Source organism: Vulpes vulpes, chromosome 4 (assembly GCF_048418805.1).
Source record: "Vulpes vulpes isolate BD-2025 chromosome 4, VulVul3, whole genome shotgun sequence".
Taxonomy (NCBI): domain Eukaryota; kingdom Metazoa; phylum Chordata; class Mammalia; order Carnivora; family Canidae; genus Vulpes; species Vulpes vulpes.
The window spans coordinates 47,642,762-47,660,608 of record NC_132783.1 but is presented as its reverse complement, the minus strand read 5'-3'; the positions used below and the strand labels follow the sequence as shown (position 1 = coordinate 47,660,608).

Sequence of the window (17,847 nt, the reverse complement as noted above, 5' to 3'; positions counted from 1 at the left end):
TTTTTTTGAGAGAAAGTACAGAGTAAAATGCCATTTTATTTTATGTTATTTTACCTTTAAAGATTAAAGATTTGTTTATTTGATAGCAGGGGGCTGGTTAGAAAAGAGCAGAAGGAGAGGGAGACAGAATCCCAAGCAGACTCCCCGCTGAGCCTGGCGCTGAGGTGGGGCTTGATCTCCATACCCTTAAGATCATGACCTGAGCTGAAACCAAGGTCAGACACTTAACCGACTGAGCCACCCAGGTGCCCCAGTAAAATGTCATCTTAAAAATAATAGAGCCAGAGAACACATCTCCATTTCCTTTTTTTTTTTTTTTTAAGATTTTATTTATTTATTCATCAGAGACATAGAGAGAGAGAGAGGCAGAGACACAGGCAGAGGGAGAAGCAGGCTCCATGCAGCAAGCCTGATGTAGGACTTGATCCCGGGTCTCTGGAATCCGGCTCTGGGCTGAAGGCGGTGCTAAACCGCTGAGCCACCGGGGCTGCCCCACATCTCCATATTCTTAAGCTATTTTTCCAGCAACGGGAATGATAAAAAACTTCTACACTAAGCTGGGGGAACCTAATTTTTTGTCCCCTTTGATTTGACATGAACCCTGGTGATAGAGAAACTGTCCATCAGCATGGACCCATGCTTAAAGAAGAGGTCCCTCTGGGGTGCCTGGGTGGCTCAGTCAGTTAAGTGACTGCTTTGGGCTCAGGCTGTGATCTTGGAATCCTGGGACGGAACCCCTCATTGGGCTCCCTGGTCAGCCGGGAGTCTGCTTCTCCTTCTGCTGCTGTCCCTACCCCCGCTTGTGCTCTCTCATTTGCTCTTGCTCACTTTCTCTCTCTCAAATAAACAAGTAAGACTTTTTTTTCTTTTTCTTTTTTTTTTTTAAGCAGAGGTCCCTCTCCAAGCATACTGCATATGCCTATTGGTAAGAAAATTGAGCATGAATTCTATGCTTCTTTATAAATGATATACCAATATCAACACATCAGTAAGTTACTGTTAAAAGTATGAGCTAAGATGAATCAACACAGAAGTATTATTATCTTTTTTGTCCCCAAAGTTCACTGAGTCTGGGCCGTGTGAGGGCCATTTTGGAGACCACTGGCTTTGGCAGGTGTCCTTTCATTGCTACTTCTGGGAGAAATCAGCCCTGGAATAAATGATTTGGTAAGAAGAACCCTTACCAAACTTAAATGTAATGTTCTCCCTGAGAAGTAGCAACTGATATCACATTCAGGATGTTCAACTTCAAGGAGACAGGACAAAATAAAGACAATGACCAAAGCACAAATTAAAAATATTAAAGTGAATTAAAGATATTGGAATCAATCAAGAAAACAAATCCTGGAAACTGAAATCATCTAAAACTACATGAGTCAGAGATGACTTGACACATAGAGCATATCCCATACACAGGTTTGAACTTCATGTGTCTTCTTACACACTGATTTTTTTCTGACAACTACAGGACACTGCCACAAATGATTTTTTCTCTTCCTTAAAATTTTCTTAATAACATTTTCTTTTCTCTAGCTTATTTATGGATAGCATACAGTGCATAATGCATATAACATACAAAATGTGTTAATCAGCTATTTAATGCCATTGGTAAGGCTTCTGGTCAACAGTAGGCTATTGGTAGTTAAGTTTTTGGGAAGTCAAAAGTTATATGCAGATTTTCAACTGTGTGCAGGGGTTGGTGCCCATAACTCCCATATTGTTCAAGGGTCACCTATATAAATTTTACGTCAGAAGAGAGAAGAAGCCAGCCCATTTGATACACTGGTCAGGCTTGTGTTCCATATTGCTATGTTTTTAACTGTTATAACTTCAGATATGTTACAGCAGATCCTACTTAAAAATATGCTGTAACTTATATTTCAAAAAGCTTGATTTTCTGAATTCCTTCTGCATGAAATCATTTTATTATACATAGGATACACAGAAGGAAGAGGACATAAAAATAACAAATGTATGAATCAATAAGATATAGCTTTACAGTTAAATGCTTTCCTCTCCTTAATCTTCCTGAGAGTATTCATTCAACATCAGTAAAACATCCATGCCCTGCGGAACCATGTCAGGCTCTGGGGCACACAGACGAGTCCCCAAACCCGCTGCACAGCACTCATGGAGGGGAGATCACCATGTAAACACATAACCCCAAAACTGTGCTCAGCTCTCAGCCAGCTTTCAGACAGCTGCTTTTGGATCACACAGTTAGGATATTTCATGCACCTTAAGACAGAATAAGAACAAACGTTTTTTTAAGGTCAAAAGATGTAGTCAGACTTCAGAAAAGATAAAGTGACCTTGGAAAGAAATGCCACAATAGGAATTAGGATCGTCGAGGCTCTTTGTTCTCAGAAACAGAAACACCACCTTCCTTTGCAAGGATTGTCCTCTCTCTCTCGGTGGCACTCCCACCTAGGGCCTTGTTTTGGTTCTGGGTGACTCTCCCTTTGGCTTTAATGAGCTTGCTCTGCTTCAACGAGAAGGGGTCACTTTCGGCCTTCCTTTGTCACTTCTATCTCCACCCTGCAACTTAACATTGGGAAGACCCTCTCAGGAGTCACTTATTGGCAGAGGTATCCCTAGCTCCCCTTTCTGTGGCAACACACCCAAGTCCCCAGGAGCAGGCCCTGCGTGTGTGAGTCTAGGGCCCGCCGGGGTCTGAGCAATCCTCAGATGGCTGCTTGCCCTGCTCGCTGGCTGCCCAGCACAGGTTCTCGGGTGGCCCTGGGTGAGGGCTGTATTGATTTGGGAGGCCTGAGAGGGATCGCTCGAAAGGCAGGGACAAGAGATTCCACAGTAGAAACAAGCGGCTTTCACAATAACCAATTAAACCAAGACATTATCCATGCCCAGCCATTAGTGTGGGCCACTTAAGAGCCACAATAAATCTTAGCTGTTTTAAAGGCCTGTGCATACGTACACAGGGAGTCCCTCTGGCCTGTACCCAGAACTCTCCCAGGCTCTTAGCCCAGAGGATCAGCTGTCATCAAGGCGTCACAGGACAAGGCAAGAGGGAGGAGCCTTACAGCTCCCACACTCTGGTTTTCCTCACCCCAGAATTTTTCATGCTGCTTTATTGCTGGGGTTGACCGCATCTGCCTCCAGGCCACGTGTCAGTCTCATAGCTAGTGCGCGGGGGAGCCCCAGGCAACACAGCTGCACGCACTGAGCCACTTGAAGCGCAAGTTTACGGATGTGAGACGTCTCTGCCTGGGGGGCGCTTTGTGCCAGGAACTGTGTGAGGTGCTGGGGCCCTGGCTCTGTTCTCCGGGCTCTGTGCTCACCCTACTCCTGCTCCAGAACCGGTTTCCTCTCTTACGGGGGCTCTGCACCGTATGGCCTCCTTTGTTGGAGGCACGTGTTTTCGCTTCCCCTTCCTCCAGAAGCCGTCATCCTGCTTGTGGGTTATCTAGCCTTTAGCCTTCCCTCCGCCCCACACCCCACTCTCTCCTTTTCCTCACTGCCCTCTTAGCACTTCTTTCTTTTTCTTAATAGAAATCTTATCAGCTGGAGAAAGGAGGAAACAAATGATTATACTTGAATCTCATATAATGCATTAAAATTTCTTCTGGAAGAGAAGGCTGGAAGGAGGTTAAATCAAGGCTTTGTTTTATGTTGTCTGGCTTCATTCTCTGTATTGTGTGGATGTGATTTGTCTGCGCACTCTCTATTCTTGATGGAAATGGAAAGGCCTGATTGGGCTATACTCAGTGCTGCCTAGGGGCCTAAGGCCGGCCCTGGGATCCCAAGCAGGTGGGCCTTGCACTCCAGAGGTTTTCCACCCAGGGACAGATGGGCAGGGAGGCACCCCGCTCCATGCTCTGTTCCCAGTGTTGGACCAAGCACCGGAGACTGAGTTGGGCAGCTCAGGCCCTGTGCCCCACCCTTTCCACACTTCTATCATCTGGGCCAGGGGTCTCAAGGCCACATTCAGCCTCCACTCGGGCCTCATAAACACCAACCTTCAAGGGTGTCTTGGTTTTTAAAAAAATCACATCTCCATTCAGATTTTATAGAACCTTGTCTTGCTCCTGTTAATTCTTTAAGTCTGTGTTGAGACCTGCCCTTGTCATGGGGAATGAGAAATTTCTCTTTTCGCCAGGGAGGCCTTCTGTCGCTCTCACAGCTATGGGCCTGCATGCCTCCCAAACAGAGGCCACAGAGAGTGGCTGTCCTTCTCTGCTGGTCCCTGCCAGCGCTTCAGCCAAGCTGCTCTCCGTTCCACTGCGCTGATTCCTCCTCTGGCCTGTGGCCTCTGGCTGCAGGGCCCGGGGGTGGGGGGGTGCACATCCAACTGTGGGCCACCTCTCCCACCTGCTCGGGTCACCACTGCTGGCTTTGCTACCTCTTCCTCCTGAGCTCACACCGGGGTGCTGTGCTCTCCCCCGAGTGTGCCTGCCATGCCTCGTCCTCACGATAACACGGCCAGACTCTGGTGACCATGTGCAAACACTCCCCGTCAAGTCACTTCATTTCCAGGGCTCTGCCTGCTGCTCCCACAGCTGCCACTGCCACAGATGCTCGGTCAGAGCTGCCACGTCTAGCCTGCCCAGTCAGGGCACTCTGTGACACTTTTAAAGCAAAATGCCGAAGGGTGGCATTTGAGGAAGTGGCAGTGTCACTTGTCCACCTCTGGGCATATTTCTAAGGAGAAGATGATCCCTCACATCTTTGGAATTAGGAATAGGACATTTTAGGTTGTTCTAAAACTTCTGAAATCATCTTTATTTCTTTTTGTCACTGAATATGCCATTTTAAAATTTCCACATTAGTTTCTATTTTTGCCATAAGAATTCACCATGAGCTTAATGACTTTATACAACACAAATTTATTACCTTGAAGTTGTGTAGATCAAAAGTGTGACCTCAGTCCCACTGAGCTAAAGTCAAGGTGTTCTTAGGGCTGCCTTCCTTTTTGGAGAGTTTGCTTTTTTGTCTTTTCCAAAACCTTCCAGAGGCTGACATTCTTGGACTCAGGGTCCCTTTCCTCCATCTTCAAAATCACAATGGTACATCTTTCTGGTCTCTCCTCCATGGTTATGGCTCCCTGGGACTATAGATAGCTAAGACAAATTCTTCACTTTCAAGCACCATGTAATTAGATTAGATCCACCCAGAAAATCCAGGATAATCTCTTCATGTAAAGGTCCATATGCCTCATCATATTTGCAAAGTCCCTTCTGTCATGTGAGGTAACACATTTACAGGTTCTGAACATTTTGTAAAGAGATATCTTTGGGGGCCTCTATACTGTGTACCAGCACTTTTATTTTTTCCTCTCTTTTCTTTCTCTCTCTCAAAAAAATAAATTCAACATGGCAGGTCATTTCCAAAATACAGGGTAGGGCAGGGCCAAGTCTCATGAGAGGATAATAAAGATTCAGTAAATCTAGACCCACCAAAAAGATCCCTGTCCCTAAATGGCTGACCAACTAGCCTGCCTACAGTCCTGAAACTCACCTCACAAATTAGAGTACAATTAGATTTAATATCATCATTGAGGTATTATCTTCACAATGCCGTTATATCTAAATGCCCATCTAGGGATAATGAACATCATCAAGCCCCTGTTTAGTGCTAGGAAATGTAATAACTTTGATCTCCTTGAATCTTCTCAGTGTCCCTGATGTAGATCAAGTGACTGTTAGTCAAAGAGGTCAAGTTCAATGACCAGAGCCACAAACCTGAGGAGCTGCAGGACCAATTGAGTTAGCCAGCCTAACTCTAGTTCCCCTACCACACCACACCACACTTCCTTCCATACACTCAGCAGAATGATAAGAAAAACACATTTTCATCCTTTTATGTATTTTTTGCTGTCATTTAATACTTGTGTTACATGTACACATAGATTAACTTAACTGAAGAGACCAGCGTCCTGAAAGTATAAAACATGGGTCAAGCTAGCTGTGAGGTTGTTTGAGGGAACTGAAAGAAAACCTAAGGCTAATGGGGCCAATTTAAAAGAGGGCCAGCCTTCATAAGCCCAGAAGAGGCAGGCTTGAGGGGCTCTGGGTTCTGCAGGGTCACAGCTGCCATGGAGGGGGTGTCAGAAGGCCAGTGGAAGGCATCAGGTGGCACGATGAAAACAAAAGCTTCTCCAGGCTACCTCTGCTTGTCTACAGCTGCAGCCAAGAGACTGAGTATCACACAACTCTCGAGTAGACCTCCCACTTCCTCTCATTTTCAGCATTTCTTTCATTTTCTCTTATTTTCCACATAATCTGATCTTTCACGGAGTTTCTATACTAGACCGCAGCCTGAATTAGGGTATGTGAAAGCTGAAGAAATCCAAAGAACACTCTGCTCCATGCCAAATGACTGCATGAAGAGAGCCAGCTTATGTTAATTTACATATTCAGTTCATATCGCGTATACATTTGTCAGAAATTCAATAAACATCACATGCTGCCCATAATGTATGCAAATAACTCTTCTTTTAGGTTCTGCATCTCAGGGTTTACTATAAACCTCTTTATTACAAAAGGAAAAATCTCAGAAATTGTACCCTCAGGATAGTGGGACAGAGATGCCTTATTTCCATGTTGATGTATGTTTCTCTCTGAGTGTTTTAAAACTTACCCAAATATAATCTTGCTCTCTATTCATTTCTGGTTTTTTTATAGGAAGATTTAAGTCTTTGCAAATAATGAGAGGGAAACGCCAATATTATCACTTTAATCACCCAAAGAGGAGGGAAACAGAGATACTGTGATCATTGACGGACCTAAATCTTTACGATAGAACCTCGCTATGTGAGCACAGGATTGCTTCTAAAGGGTTTTTTGCAATTCTTCCATCTTTATTCCTCCACATGAGCTCACCCTGCACATTGCTCCCACTGGTCCCTTGAGCACATGCACATGAACGGGAGAAAAACCCACCCTAAAGGTGGCTGAGAACCTCTTATCTCCTAGCAGCCTTGGCTTTTATATTGGCACTCACCTCTGGCATTCTAATTCTCAGCAATGCTTCCAAATTGTGAAACACAGCTTTTAAGTTTCAGGGGACCATTTTCGCCTGCAGGCTTAACAAAACTGAGGGAAAGTGTCACCAGGGCTGCTGCCCTCAAAGAGCTGGGTGGGGAGATGAAAGGATGCATCAGTGCCTCCTTGACACCAACTCATGTGGTGGTCTCCTTTTTTTTTTTTCCTCCCCATCCATATGGACAGTATAAGCACATATGATAAAAAGCGGGAATTAATATTCTCAATATGTTCACTTCCAGACACTGGGCCAGATTTTTCTAGTTAGCTCTCCATGTTGTGTAGTTCTGAAACTCTGAGGAGGAGCACTCCGCTGGGCTCCCTCTCTGCCCCAGTCTAACATTCTGGGAGGGTTTCTGTAATTCCAAAGGAATCCTCAGGACGCAGTGGTAACTATAAGAAAGTATCAAGCCTGAGGAGACCCACTCACTTTGGGTCACCAATTGCTGTACTGGAGATGGAGGGGGTAGATGACTGAGCTGGATTCAAGTGCAAACAAGGAAGCAGAGCTCCTTTTCATCAGAGCGCAGGCCAGATGAGGAGAGGCTGAAATAAAAGGTTCAAAGAGTAAAGGACAGGCTCTACGGGAGTGTCCTCTGAGTGGTGCAGTAGGAGTCAGGTCATTGCAAAGCATGAAGGGGCTGCTGTGTAGTCAGGGACCTGGAAGAAGCCCCTGTGAGATCTGAGGAGAGCCAAGAAGGGATAAAAAGGAGTGCAGAGAAACAGGGGAGGCACAGCTCAGGGCAGCCACCCGGGGAGTAGGATACACTCAAGCAGAAATTTATGGTTGAGGGTGTGTGGGTGGCTCAGTGGTTGAGCGCCTGCCTTTGGCTCAGGTCATGATCCTGGGGTCCCGGGATTGAGTCCCGCATGGGGCTCCCTGCAGGGAGCCTGCTTCTCCTCCCTCTGTCTGTGTCTCTCATAAATAAATAAAAAATATATTTTTTTAAAAAAATTATGGTTGTCAGAGCAACACCACAACCTGGAAGTAAAACCAGAGGGCTTGTTCAGTGCCAGTCATCTTTAGCTGTGGAAATTAGAGAAACCCTCAGCAGCTCCAGCTGGCAAGAGATTTAGACTGCAAGTAAGTTCCCTGGAGATTTGGGGGAGCACAGAGGAGGGTTCGTGGACCAGGACACGAGAAGAGATTGAAGGAGGTCTTCCTTAAGATCCAACCGTGGCCTGCCTTTGTGTGTGAGATGGAAGGTCAGATGTGGTCAGAAATCGGGAGCTTCTGAGGTGGGGATCTTGGCAGGTGGAGATGCTAATGAGGGTGAAATCCAGAGCAAATCTACCCTGGCAGATGGATAACGGGGGATGATGTGAAGGTCACCAGAATAACTTTGGGCAAAGAACTGTAATGAGCGGTGTCTTTGAATTTGAAAGGATGATAGGAATAAGAGGAGTGGAAAGGAAGACCATGAGGCAGGTACTGCTAGGCTAGGGGTAGGTACTAGGAGATTCTGGGCTCTGGATCTGAAATAGATAATGAATAACAGAATATCAGAATAAGAACAGCGGTAGAAAAAGCCAGCCCTCCAAGTAAAACAATGCCCTGGAAGCAGTCAGAGGTATGAGAAGTACTGGAACTCATCCTCTCAGCCTTATGCTTACTTAGAGGGAGGGTGGTATTCCCTGCAGGGATTCTGAGGGATGCCGTGTCACATGGAAGATCCAGTTGCAGTTAATGTGAGCTGTGAAGGAGGTGGAGAGAGTAGTTCAAGGATTAGGAAAGTTTGTCCTCAGTAAGATGAAAGTTCCAAAAAAATATCAGTGAAAGTGTTTAGGATAACAGTATTTGTTTTAAAGATTTTATTTATTTATTCATGAGAGACACAGAGAGAGGCAGAGACATAGGCAGAGGCAGAAGCAGGCTCCCTGCGGGGCACCCGATGCATGACTTGATCCCAGGACCCCGGGATCACACCCTGAGCCAAAGGCAGAGCCTCAACCGCTAAGCCACCCAGGCGTCCCTGGATAACAGTTCTTAATTTTATTTTATTCTGCACAACAGAATAACCTAGGGAATGGTAAAAGAAAAACCCGTGGCCCAATGTCTGAAAGTGAACATATCGAGAATATTCCTGCTTTTTATCATAACCAATATCCACACCAATTAGATCAGAACCCTTGGGTTGGGACTGCAGAGTAAGTCTTTGTTAAAGCTCCCCAACTGACTCCCACGTGCATGGGATGGAGAACTGCTAACCTGGGAAGAGTGTGCGCAGGGAGCTGGTGGGCCTGCAGGAGGAAGAGGTGTTTGGAGGGGAGGATTTATGGACAATGATGGGAAGCAGAGAGATGGCAGAGAGACTGGTGGGGAGCACTGGAAGGCGGGTGCCAGAGGCAGAATTCAGGTAAGAAAGGGCCTGTCTGCAAAGCACCCCAAGGTTCTGATTCAAGCGTGGGTGTTAGGCAGCGTCGCTGGGACTGAACTAATTGTCTCTTCAGTGTGTTGGATAGACCGTTTACCTATAACTAGGATTTTGGTATTTCTACATTATTAAAAGGCCATGAGGTGCAAGAAAGCCTTATCCATTATTCATATTTGTTTCAAGCTAAGTGCTGGATCCCCAGATGCTGAGAATTTATAAATGTCTATTTGGAAATCACTGACCGTGATTCAAACTGCTCTTGGGTTGTTTCTGCTGCTCAAATCTGTTTGTCGATCTTTCCCAGCGTTGACCATTTGCATTTCCTCTCACTAATTCAAAAAATTAAAATTATTTTAATGAATTATTACCGTTTGGGGCAGATTTGTGTGTTTCTGGTGGGAAGAAAGATCAAGTGTGCCTAAGTATAAGAACTATCTGTGTGAATATAAAATACATGTATCAAACATTTTAAATATGATGTAGATCTTCCATAGTATGCTTTTTACAATGATTTTTCTTGGAACGGTTAAAAGATTTGCCTTAATCAGATCCCATGGCTCCACTACAAATACGGTTTTCCCTATGCAGAAATTAAGCCTAGGATGATTTCTTTTCTGACAGTGCCTTAGAAGTAGCACATCTGCAAGGAATATAAAAGAAATAACCATAAGCTTTACACTTACAGCTGTGTGTTCACATCATTTATTCAACATCAGAAACTCTTACAAGGTCAACCATCAAAAATATATCCTGTGTCTCATCCCCTCCGTGGACCTAACCTGAGACACTCTGTTTTCATGACCTAGAACTACTTTCTGGATGGAAACTCCAGAAGGAAATACTTTGATATGTAGAAAAAAATTCTTCCCTTGGCTACCCTGACACATTTTCCTTCCACTTCTTTTCCTCCTCTGGGTGCTCTTCCTTCTATAGCTCCTGACTGCCCTTCCTCAGCCCCTGCAATGGCAGGGCACCTCTAGGTCTCTATGTTCTAAGGTGCGGCTCTTCCAGCAACCCACATTACCAGTGGAGTCTAGACTGCAGCCAGTTCCCAGGCGTGAAGCCTGCTTTCTCTACGCAATAGTTTGTGACCTAGAGAAAACTACTTAATTTTTCTGTGCCCTAAATCGAACATCTCAAAAGTGGGATTAATGGTATTTTACAGGGTTGCTGTAAGGATTAAATGAGCTAATAAACACTTTGAATCATGCTCAGCACATAGGAAGTTCTCACTAATGCTTTTTTCTTTTCCTTTTTTTTAAGATTTATTTATTTATTCCCGAGAGATACAGAGAGAAAGGCAGAGAAACAGGCAGAGGGAGAAGCAGGCTCTCCGCAGATAGCACCCCAAGCAGGGTGCTACCCCAGCAGCCTCCGATGTGGGACTCGGTCCCAGAACCTGGGATCACGTCCTGGGCGGAAGGCAGACGCTCAACTGCTGAACCACCCAGGTGTCCCTATGCTTGTTATTTTTGACAATGTTGCTTATCTTATCCCTCTGCTCTCCCTTGATATTGTCCCTGATCACAAAGGTGACAAATATCAGTATTATATAATTGGTTCCTGAGTCTCGACTTTAGGATCTGCTCTTTTCCGGAAAGCGACACCCATATTTCTAACTATCCCTGGGACATCTTTGTCCTGATGTATAAGTCATACCTCTACTTTGACGTTCCAAAAGCAAAGTCACCACAAAGCTATCTGCCCTCTAAGTGTTACTGTTATTTAGAGGCACACTTGCTCTTCTGCTCCACCCATTCAGTGTTGGCCACCAGGTCCCATGGGAGTTATACTACAGGACCTTCCGCACCTCATTCCCTTCTCACTTCTCCACCATCAGCCCAGATCTTTCCTTGATTCTTTACGCTTCTCTTCTTTTTTTTTTTTTTTTTTTTTTTTTTTACGCTTCTCTTCTTGACTCTATCTTTCCACTGATGTCAGACTAATATGCCCAATGGATATTTCTAATCATATTTTGGGTTGGTTTAAATTTCTCCACTGGCTTTCCAGTAACTCAAGATCCTGAATCTCAACTCCTCTCTCTGGCAGTTGAGGTCCATCACAATAAAACTCTTATATATCTTTCTAGGGTTTCTGGAAATAATATGCTTGTGTGGAGTCTGTACTGTTCCCTCTGTGTTTCTTCACGCTGTTCACTTCACCTAGAAATTCTGTATTTTTTCCCATTATGCTGGTCAAACTCTACCTTTCATTTGGACTAATTTCAAATGTTAGCGCCTTTTCAGATGTCCTCAAAACAATATTATGTCCCCCACCCTGAACTCCCTCCCACAGAACTTTCCATTAATTGATGGTGTTTATCGGACTCTGACTTGTCTCTTATTCCTTGGCATATTTCTTTTATTCCTCCTTCTAGATCATAACGTCTTCAAAGGCACTTACTATATCTTTTAAAGCTTCAAATGGGATAAAATGAATCACAATAATAGCACCAGGAATTAAGCTCATTTATTCTGCAAAGCAGCAGCCTGTTGTCAAATGCTAACCCTCTTCCTCACAGTCCTCGTAAAAAGAATGGGAAAGCATATAAATGAAGTGGCACACAAGAGGGACATACAGCGTGAGCAATTACGCCAATTCCTTTTATAGGAAGCACACAGCTGAGATAAACATGGAAGCAGATTATTTACCATCCACATCTCGTTGCCAAATTCTTCCACTTCTTCTAAATTTTTCATTAAAGGAAATCAAGGAAGGTAAACAAAAGTAGCCCTTGGGAGGAATCAGCACAATGGAAACAACTCATTTATCAGCATGGCCTCAGAGAAATGTCTCATTTTTTTTTTTTAATTGCCTCTTTTGGGGCCAGATACTTTGGGTCATGCACTTGGGTGCACAAACATACACATCTTCTCTGGGTGTGCACTGCCACGCCAAACCTTGGCTTCGGTGTGCAAAGGTCAAGCAGGAGATGCGGACAGGAGCTGCTTACCTTCAGGGCATCCTGGGTGTCATCCAGACAGTAGACTCGAACACTGTACTCCAGAGAGGAGCAGCAAAGTGGCCCGAAGATGGCCAGCTTCAGGCGCTTTGCAGCAGCTTTGGTGGTGGACTGCCCAACCAGGGCATAGGTACTGAGGTTCTCTGTGAGGAGGTGGCAAGCCTCTGCGTCCAGCTGAATGTAGCAGGGGGTGGTGAAGTTTTCCTCCCCAACCACTACCACATCCTGAAAGACAAGAAGGAAGAGGCAGTGGTTGAGTCACTGTGGATTTTGTTGGCCGCCATGATGGGGGCCAGGTAGACTGAGCAGGACCTCTTCTGCTAAGTGTTGATCATCCTTTTTCCTCTTTCTTTTTCTTTCTTTCTTTCTTTCTTTCTTTCTTTCTTTCTTTCTTTCTTTCTTCTTTCTTTCTTTCTTTCTTTCTTTCTTTCTTTCTTTCTCTTTCTTTCTTTCTTTCTTTATTTATTTCTTTCTTTTTTTTTCTTCTTTCTTTCTTTTTTCCCTTCCTCAGGCTTTATTTTACCTCTATTTCCATTCTTAATCATGCTTTCCCTTACTTCCCCTTGCCTTCATACTGCTAATATTTGTTTTTAGATGTCCTCTAGCACTTTTTTGATATAGGAATCTACATTACTGGAATTGACATAAAATTCCACAAGAATTTCATGAATTATCCTCTTAATTTCAGTGTACCTGAGCTTATTACCCATTTATTCGAATTTAATGTTTTAATCTCTAAGTTTCTGATTGGATTTAAGAGTACTATTTTATTTCAATGTCATTAGAGAGTAAGTTTTTCCTTAAAAATGTAGGGGTTTGAAAAGACTTAGAGAAATTAAGGATTTATGCAATACCATTCTACTGTGTTCCTCCAAACTCACCTGCCAATGACTTTCCAAAGCAATACATTGCTTTTTCTCAATATTCTGGGCTGCTGGACTCTACAGAAAGTACAATATGACAAACTCGATGCCTCTAAGATACTCTTCTCTGGTTAAACAGCCTAACCTTCCAGCTTTTGAAGATATTTAGCAAGAAATAAAAATAAATGGAAGTGATGAATATTTTTAAAATGGTTACTAACTCAACTAAGTTTTGAACTATCTGAATGACTCAGGCCACAGAAGAAAGTCATATGAAAGACCAGTTGCAGGATCCATAAACCAAGGATCAAAATTCCACATGCCTCTCCAGGTATCCAGGTAATAAGAATGTGTGAAGCAGGTAGGGCAGAAGACAATATGGCGTGGTGGAGACTGGGGTGAAGTGGAAACACAAGCTTGTTTAAAGAGCTCAGTCTCCCCTGTGCTCTGCCCATCGCAGCCATGCAGAAATGCTGGTCCTTGTATTTTTCAAGAGAAGCTGGAAGTTCAAATTTTTTATGTGAAATTTGCCAACTTTTAATTAATCCAAATTAAAAGCAAACTCCACGTGGTAGAAATAAAATACATGTGTGGGCCTGACTCTGCCTCCACATTAGGCTGCTTGTACTCTCTACAGAGGCCGGAACTACATCTGCTTTGATTCCCACCATAGCTCAGTGGGCCTGGTTCATGGTGAGCAAATGGCTATTTGTAAAAAAAAAAAAAAAAGAAAGAAAGAATGTGTCATCATAAATTGAGTCTCTGGGACTGAACAAAGATATGAAAGAAAGTGCCACTTGGGTGGTTGTTTATTAGCTAGGCCTTGTGACATCATCTGAGCGATAGTATGAGGGGGGTTTAATGCCATCCACAAAATCATTTCTTCAACTGTGCTTGTACTATCAAGAGAGAAGGAAACTCAATACCTTCAGGTTTATTTTAGCCCCAAAGGACACCTGAAAAGAAGTGCTTTTTTTTTTCTCTTTTTCTCCAGCAGGGTGATGACAAGCCTCAAAAATCCCATGAAGCATGTTACAGAAAGCCTCCAGTAAGACATAGTTGAGAATAGAGATGCACCATGTCCCTGCCACAGGTGCATCTTATATTCTTAAGCACTGCCCTCTTCTACTCTTTTCATCTCTTTATTTCATTTTATTGTTGTTTGCTAGTGTTATTATTACTGAAGTCCAGAAATAGGGCACTAGGGAATTAAGCAGAGTTTTGTGGAAACAATTTAGAATCACTCTGAGATTAAGATTTTGGGACTTTTTTGAGATAAATCATCTCAAGCTTAAATGGACTGGAAGTCATATCTAGTTAAGTCTGGTCATAGCTCAACATAAAGTATACACCTAGACTTCAGTCCTGGACTTTTGGTGCTCTGGCAAGGAGTGATCCCCACATGTGGCCATCCTTCCTGTCCTTAGGAAGGAAATTACAGTAAATCCAGGGATACCCTTCTAACTCTCATACTCCTCTTTCTTGTAATATTAAATAATTGAATCTTCTTGTATATTTCTCCTCAAAATTTCTTTCCTAAAAGAAAAATAACTATAAGTAATTACAAAGTTGATAATATATGGATTAGATACTTTATAATGATTACACAAAAATACAGAAGTAGCTTTCAAAAACTATTTTTTAGTCTATATAATTTATATATAAATTATATATGTCTATAATTTAGACATTTTTGATAGACATATTCCTGAAATATGCTTTTTGAGAATATTCTAAAATGTAATGTTTAATTTGGCTTTTTCCTACTTACACAATAGATAACTGTCTTTTCAAGGGATGACAATGAAGATACACAAGCTGTTCTTTTAGTTACTAGGTAAAATTTACATGGTAAATCTAACAAATTCATTTCTACATAACTTCCAGTGCTAACTGCAGAGTTCTGATGTAGAGAATGAGATCTGTTTGAGGCACTATCCTTAAGTTATGATGGCAACAGCCACAGAGAGCTAAGACATCAAAGGTGTTCTTCATTCTAGTGGAGCTTAGGAGATGCACCCTTTCTGTTTTCCCAAGTACAGTTCAGAAGAACTATACGTGTCTACAATGCCTACCATTTTCTAACCCAGGTGCAATGTTTCTCTACCTGCAAATTAAAAAAAAAAAATAGAGGTTTCCCATCCTAAGACATAGTATGTATGTTCCAAATGGGGCTAGTGTAAGATTCTCAAATGCACTTTCCCTAGGAGTTGGCTAATGCTTGACCATCATTCTCATTGTGCCTCCCCATCAGTAGATAAATCACTCAGAAACTAGTCTCTCTCCCTCCCTCCTCTCTTCTCATCACTCTCTCCTTCTCATCACTCTCTCCTTCTCTCTCTCTTCTTTTGAGTGCAAGCTAAAATTCCATGCATGTTCTGCTTTCAAAATAAAAGCCTTCCCATAATTACTCCAGTTTATCTGCATGGATTGCTCTTATGTTCTGTCTTTATCCCAAGGGAAGCTCACCTCCCACTGTCCCTGTGCTGCTTGGTTCTTGAGCTGTATCTTCCAGTCCTCGGTATTGGGATCTGCGCAGTGATGCATAGTGAGGATGACCGGGCGGGTCAGCAGGGCTCCTGGAGGTCCACAGCTTACCACAGGAGTCAAGAGTGTCTGAGTGTCTTCCATGGGTGGCCTAGGAGAAGAGCAGAGATTGGCATCAGTGACATTTCCATAGCATCCATTTACTATGTTCTCATTGTGATTTTAGATATGAAGTTGTACAAATTGTTTCTTCCTGGGAGTTTGTGTGTGTGTGTGTGTGTGTGTGTTTGTTATTTGGGGTTGGGGAGTGGAGAGGCAGAATTAAATGGGAAGACATGTCCTTTATACCAAGACTTTATTTTCAAGACTGGAGAGATTTATAACAGTGAATCACCAGTACCTCTTTGATCCCCTTCTCCCAGATACAGGTCTACCTTTGGTAATTTCCTCTGAATTCACGAACCAATACTTTTAGGATGGAACAAGAAGGAACAGAGTCCTTATGAGGTTACATACCATATTTTCTGATAATACTTGCCCTTGCTCTCACAGAGTTTCAAGTATTTTCGTTTTTTTTTTTTTTTTTTTTAGGACCTGACTTGAGAAATACTTCAAAAAAATCACTTCAGAGTAAAGACACCCTAGAGCTAAACTTCTTCCAAATGACTTTCAGGAATAATTCAGGCTAGTGGAGCAGATTCATTCTTTCAAGTATGACCAGACAGACTATAGAACTATGTTCTATAGTTCTAGAATTCAAAATGGAATCTCCCTACTTGTATGCTTCATACTCAGGATCTGGGTGGAAAGAACCTCAAAGATCTAAATTCTTTATTTCCATATTTTTTTAAATTGTCTTAAGACCTTCTCTAATAAGACTATAATCAACGAACAAAAGGAAAAATTAACCCAAGGTATCAGTTGATATGTAAGCAATAGTCCCAAAGTATTGAGTGGATTTCCCAAAATTGTACAAGTGCCAGTCCTGAGACTAAAGCCAATGCTTTCTCAACAACAATACTCAAAACTACTCTGTCAGAACATTGTGGCTAAGAAATCAAGAACTCAGAGTTTCAGAGGAGGCAGGGCTCTTGGGTTCAACAAACACCACCATCCCTCCAAAGTAGAGACCTCTCTACAATACGCTACATATGAATAGTGCTTTAGACACATCCAAATTGTACTCCACTACTGCTGAGGGTCCCCTCATCTAGTATCAATTTGAATTTACAAAACGTTCTCAGGGTAAACACAATCTGTCTTCCTGTCACTTCTCTCCACGTATCTTTGGCCTGCTTTCTCCCCACTTTGCCATGAGAGTCTTTCAAATGTTTAACTATTGTTATGATGCCTCTAAAGTCTTATTTCAGACTAAATATCCTCAGTTTTTGAACTTCAACTAGAAAAGCATGGTTTCCAGGTCTCCCCCTATATTTGTATCTTCACTCTCATACATATGTCTGTTAGTGTTCCAATGTTTTCACTGAAGTGAGGCATCTGGAGATGAATATTATAGTCAAATAGGCAGCATAGCAGGACTACTATCCTTCCTTGGAATATGTCGATGAATCAATGCTTTGCAAAATTGTTGCCTTAGATTATTCTCAGTCAAGTATTTATAAATATTGTTGCACACTTGAGTTACACAGGAAGGTGGAGATGATATGGTTAAGTGTCTCCTTTATAAAATGAGGCACTGAAGCCCCAAGAAGGTTAAGTAATTTGTTAAGGCTAACCACTCTGTGTATTCCTAACATGAAAGGCTCTTAAGCTAAATCTCTATAGTTTTGTGGTTGCAGTGATGGCTTTTGAACCTATGTCCAGAAATTTATATTTAGCTATTTAATTTCACCTTAACAGTTTCGGAGAAAATTTCAGGTCATCTATTTCTTATTGATGTCTTTCCTCCAAATATTGGCCAACTCTTCCGGTCTTTTATCCTCCATAAATCTGATATGCCTGCCATTTATGTTCTGGTTCCAATCATGGATAACACTATAGTATAAGAATAGAGCAAAGACCTTTTCAAATATACTACTTGAAACCTCTCTTTAGCCTCACATCAAATTAGAATTTATTGGTTTAGCCAAATATAAAATATAAAATATACATTGTTACATTGTCCAGTTCATATCTTTCCATTTCATTCACACAGGTAT

General features: G+C 42.6%; 1 protein-coding gene across 3 annotated transcripts in view; it reads right to left on the bottom strand.

Moving 5' to 3' along the window:
* The window catches only part of UNC5C (unc-5 netrin receptor C), a 353,473-nt gene that overhangs the window by 19,006 nt on the left and 316,620 nt on the right, over positions 1-17,847 (bottom strand). For all 3 annotated transcript variants that reach the window (XM_026015628.2, XM_026015627.2, XM_072755605.1), the window contains 2 exons: positions 15,671-15,839; positions 12,330-12,563 (listed from right to left, as the gene is read on the bottom strand). In XM_026015628.2, coding sequence (XP_025871413.1) covers positions 12,330-12,563; positions 15,671-15,839 — 403 coding nt within the window. The remainder of the gene's footprint in view (positions 1-12,329; positions 12,564-15,670; positions 15,840-17,847) is intronic.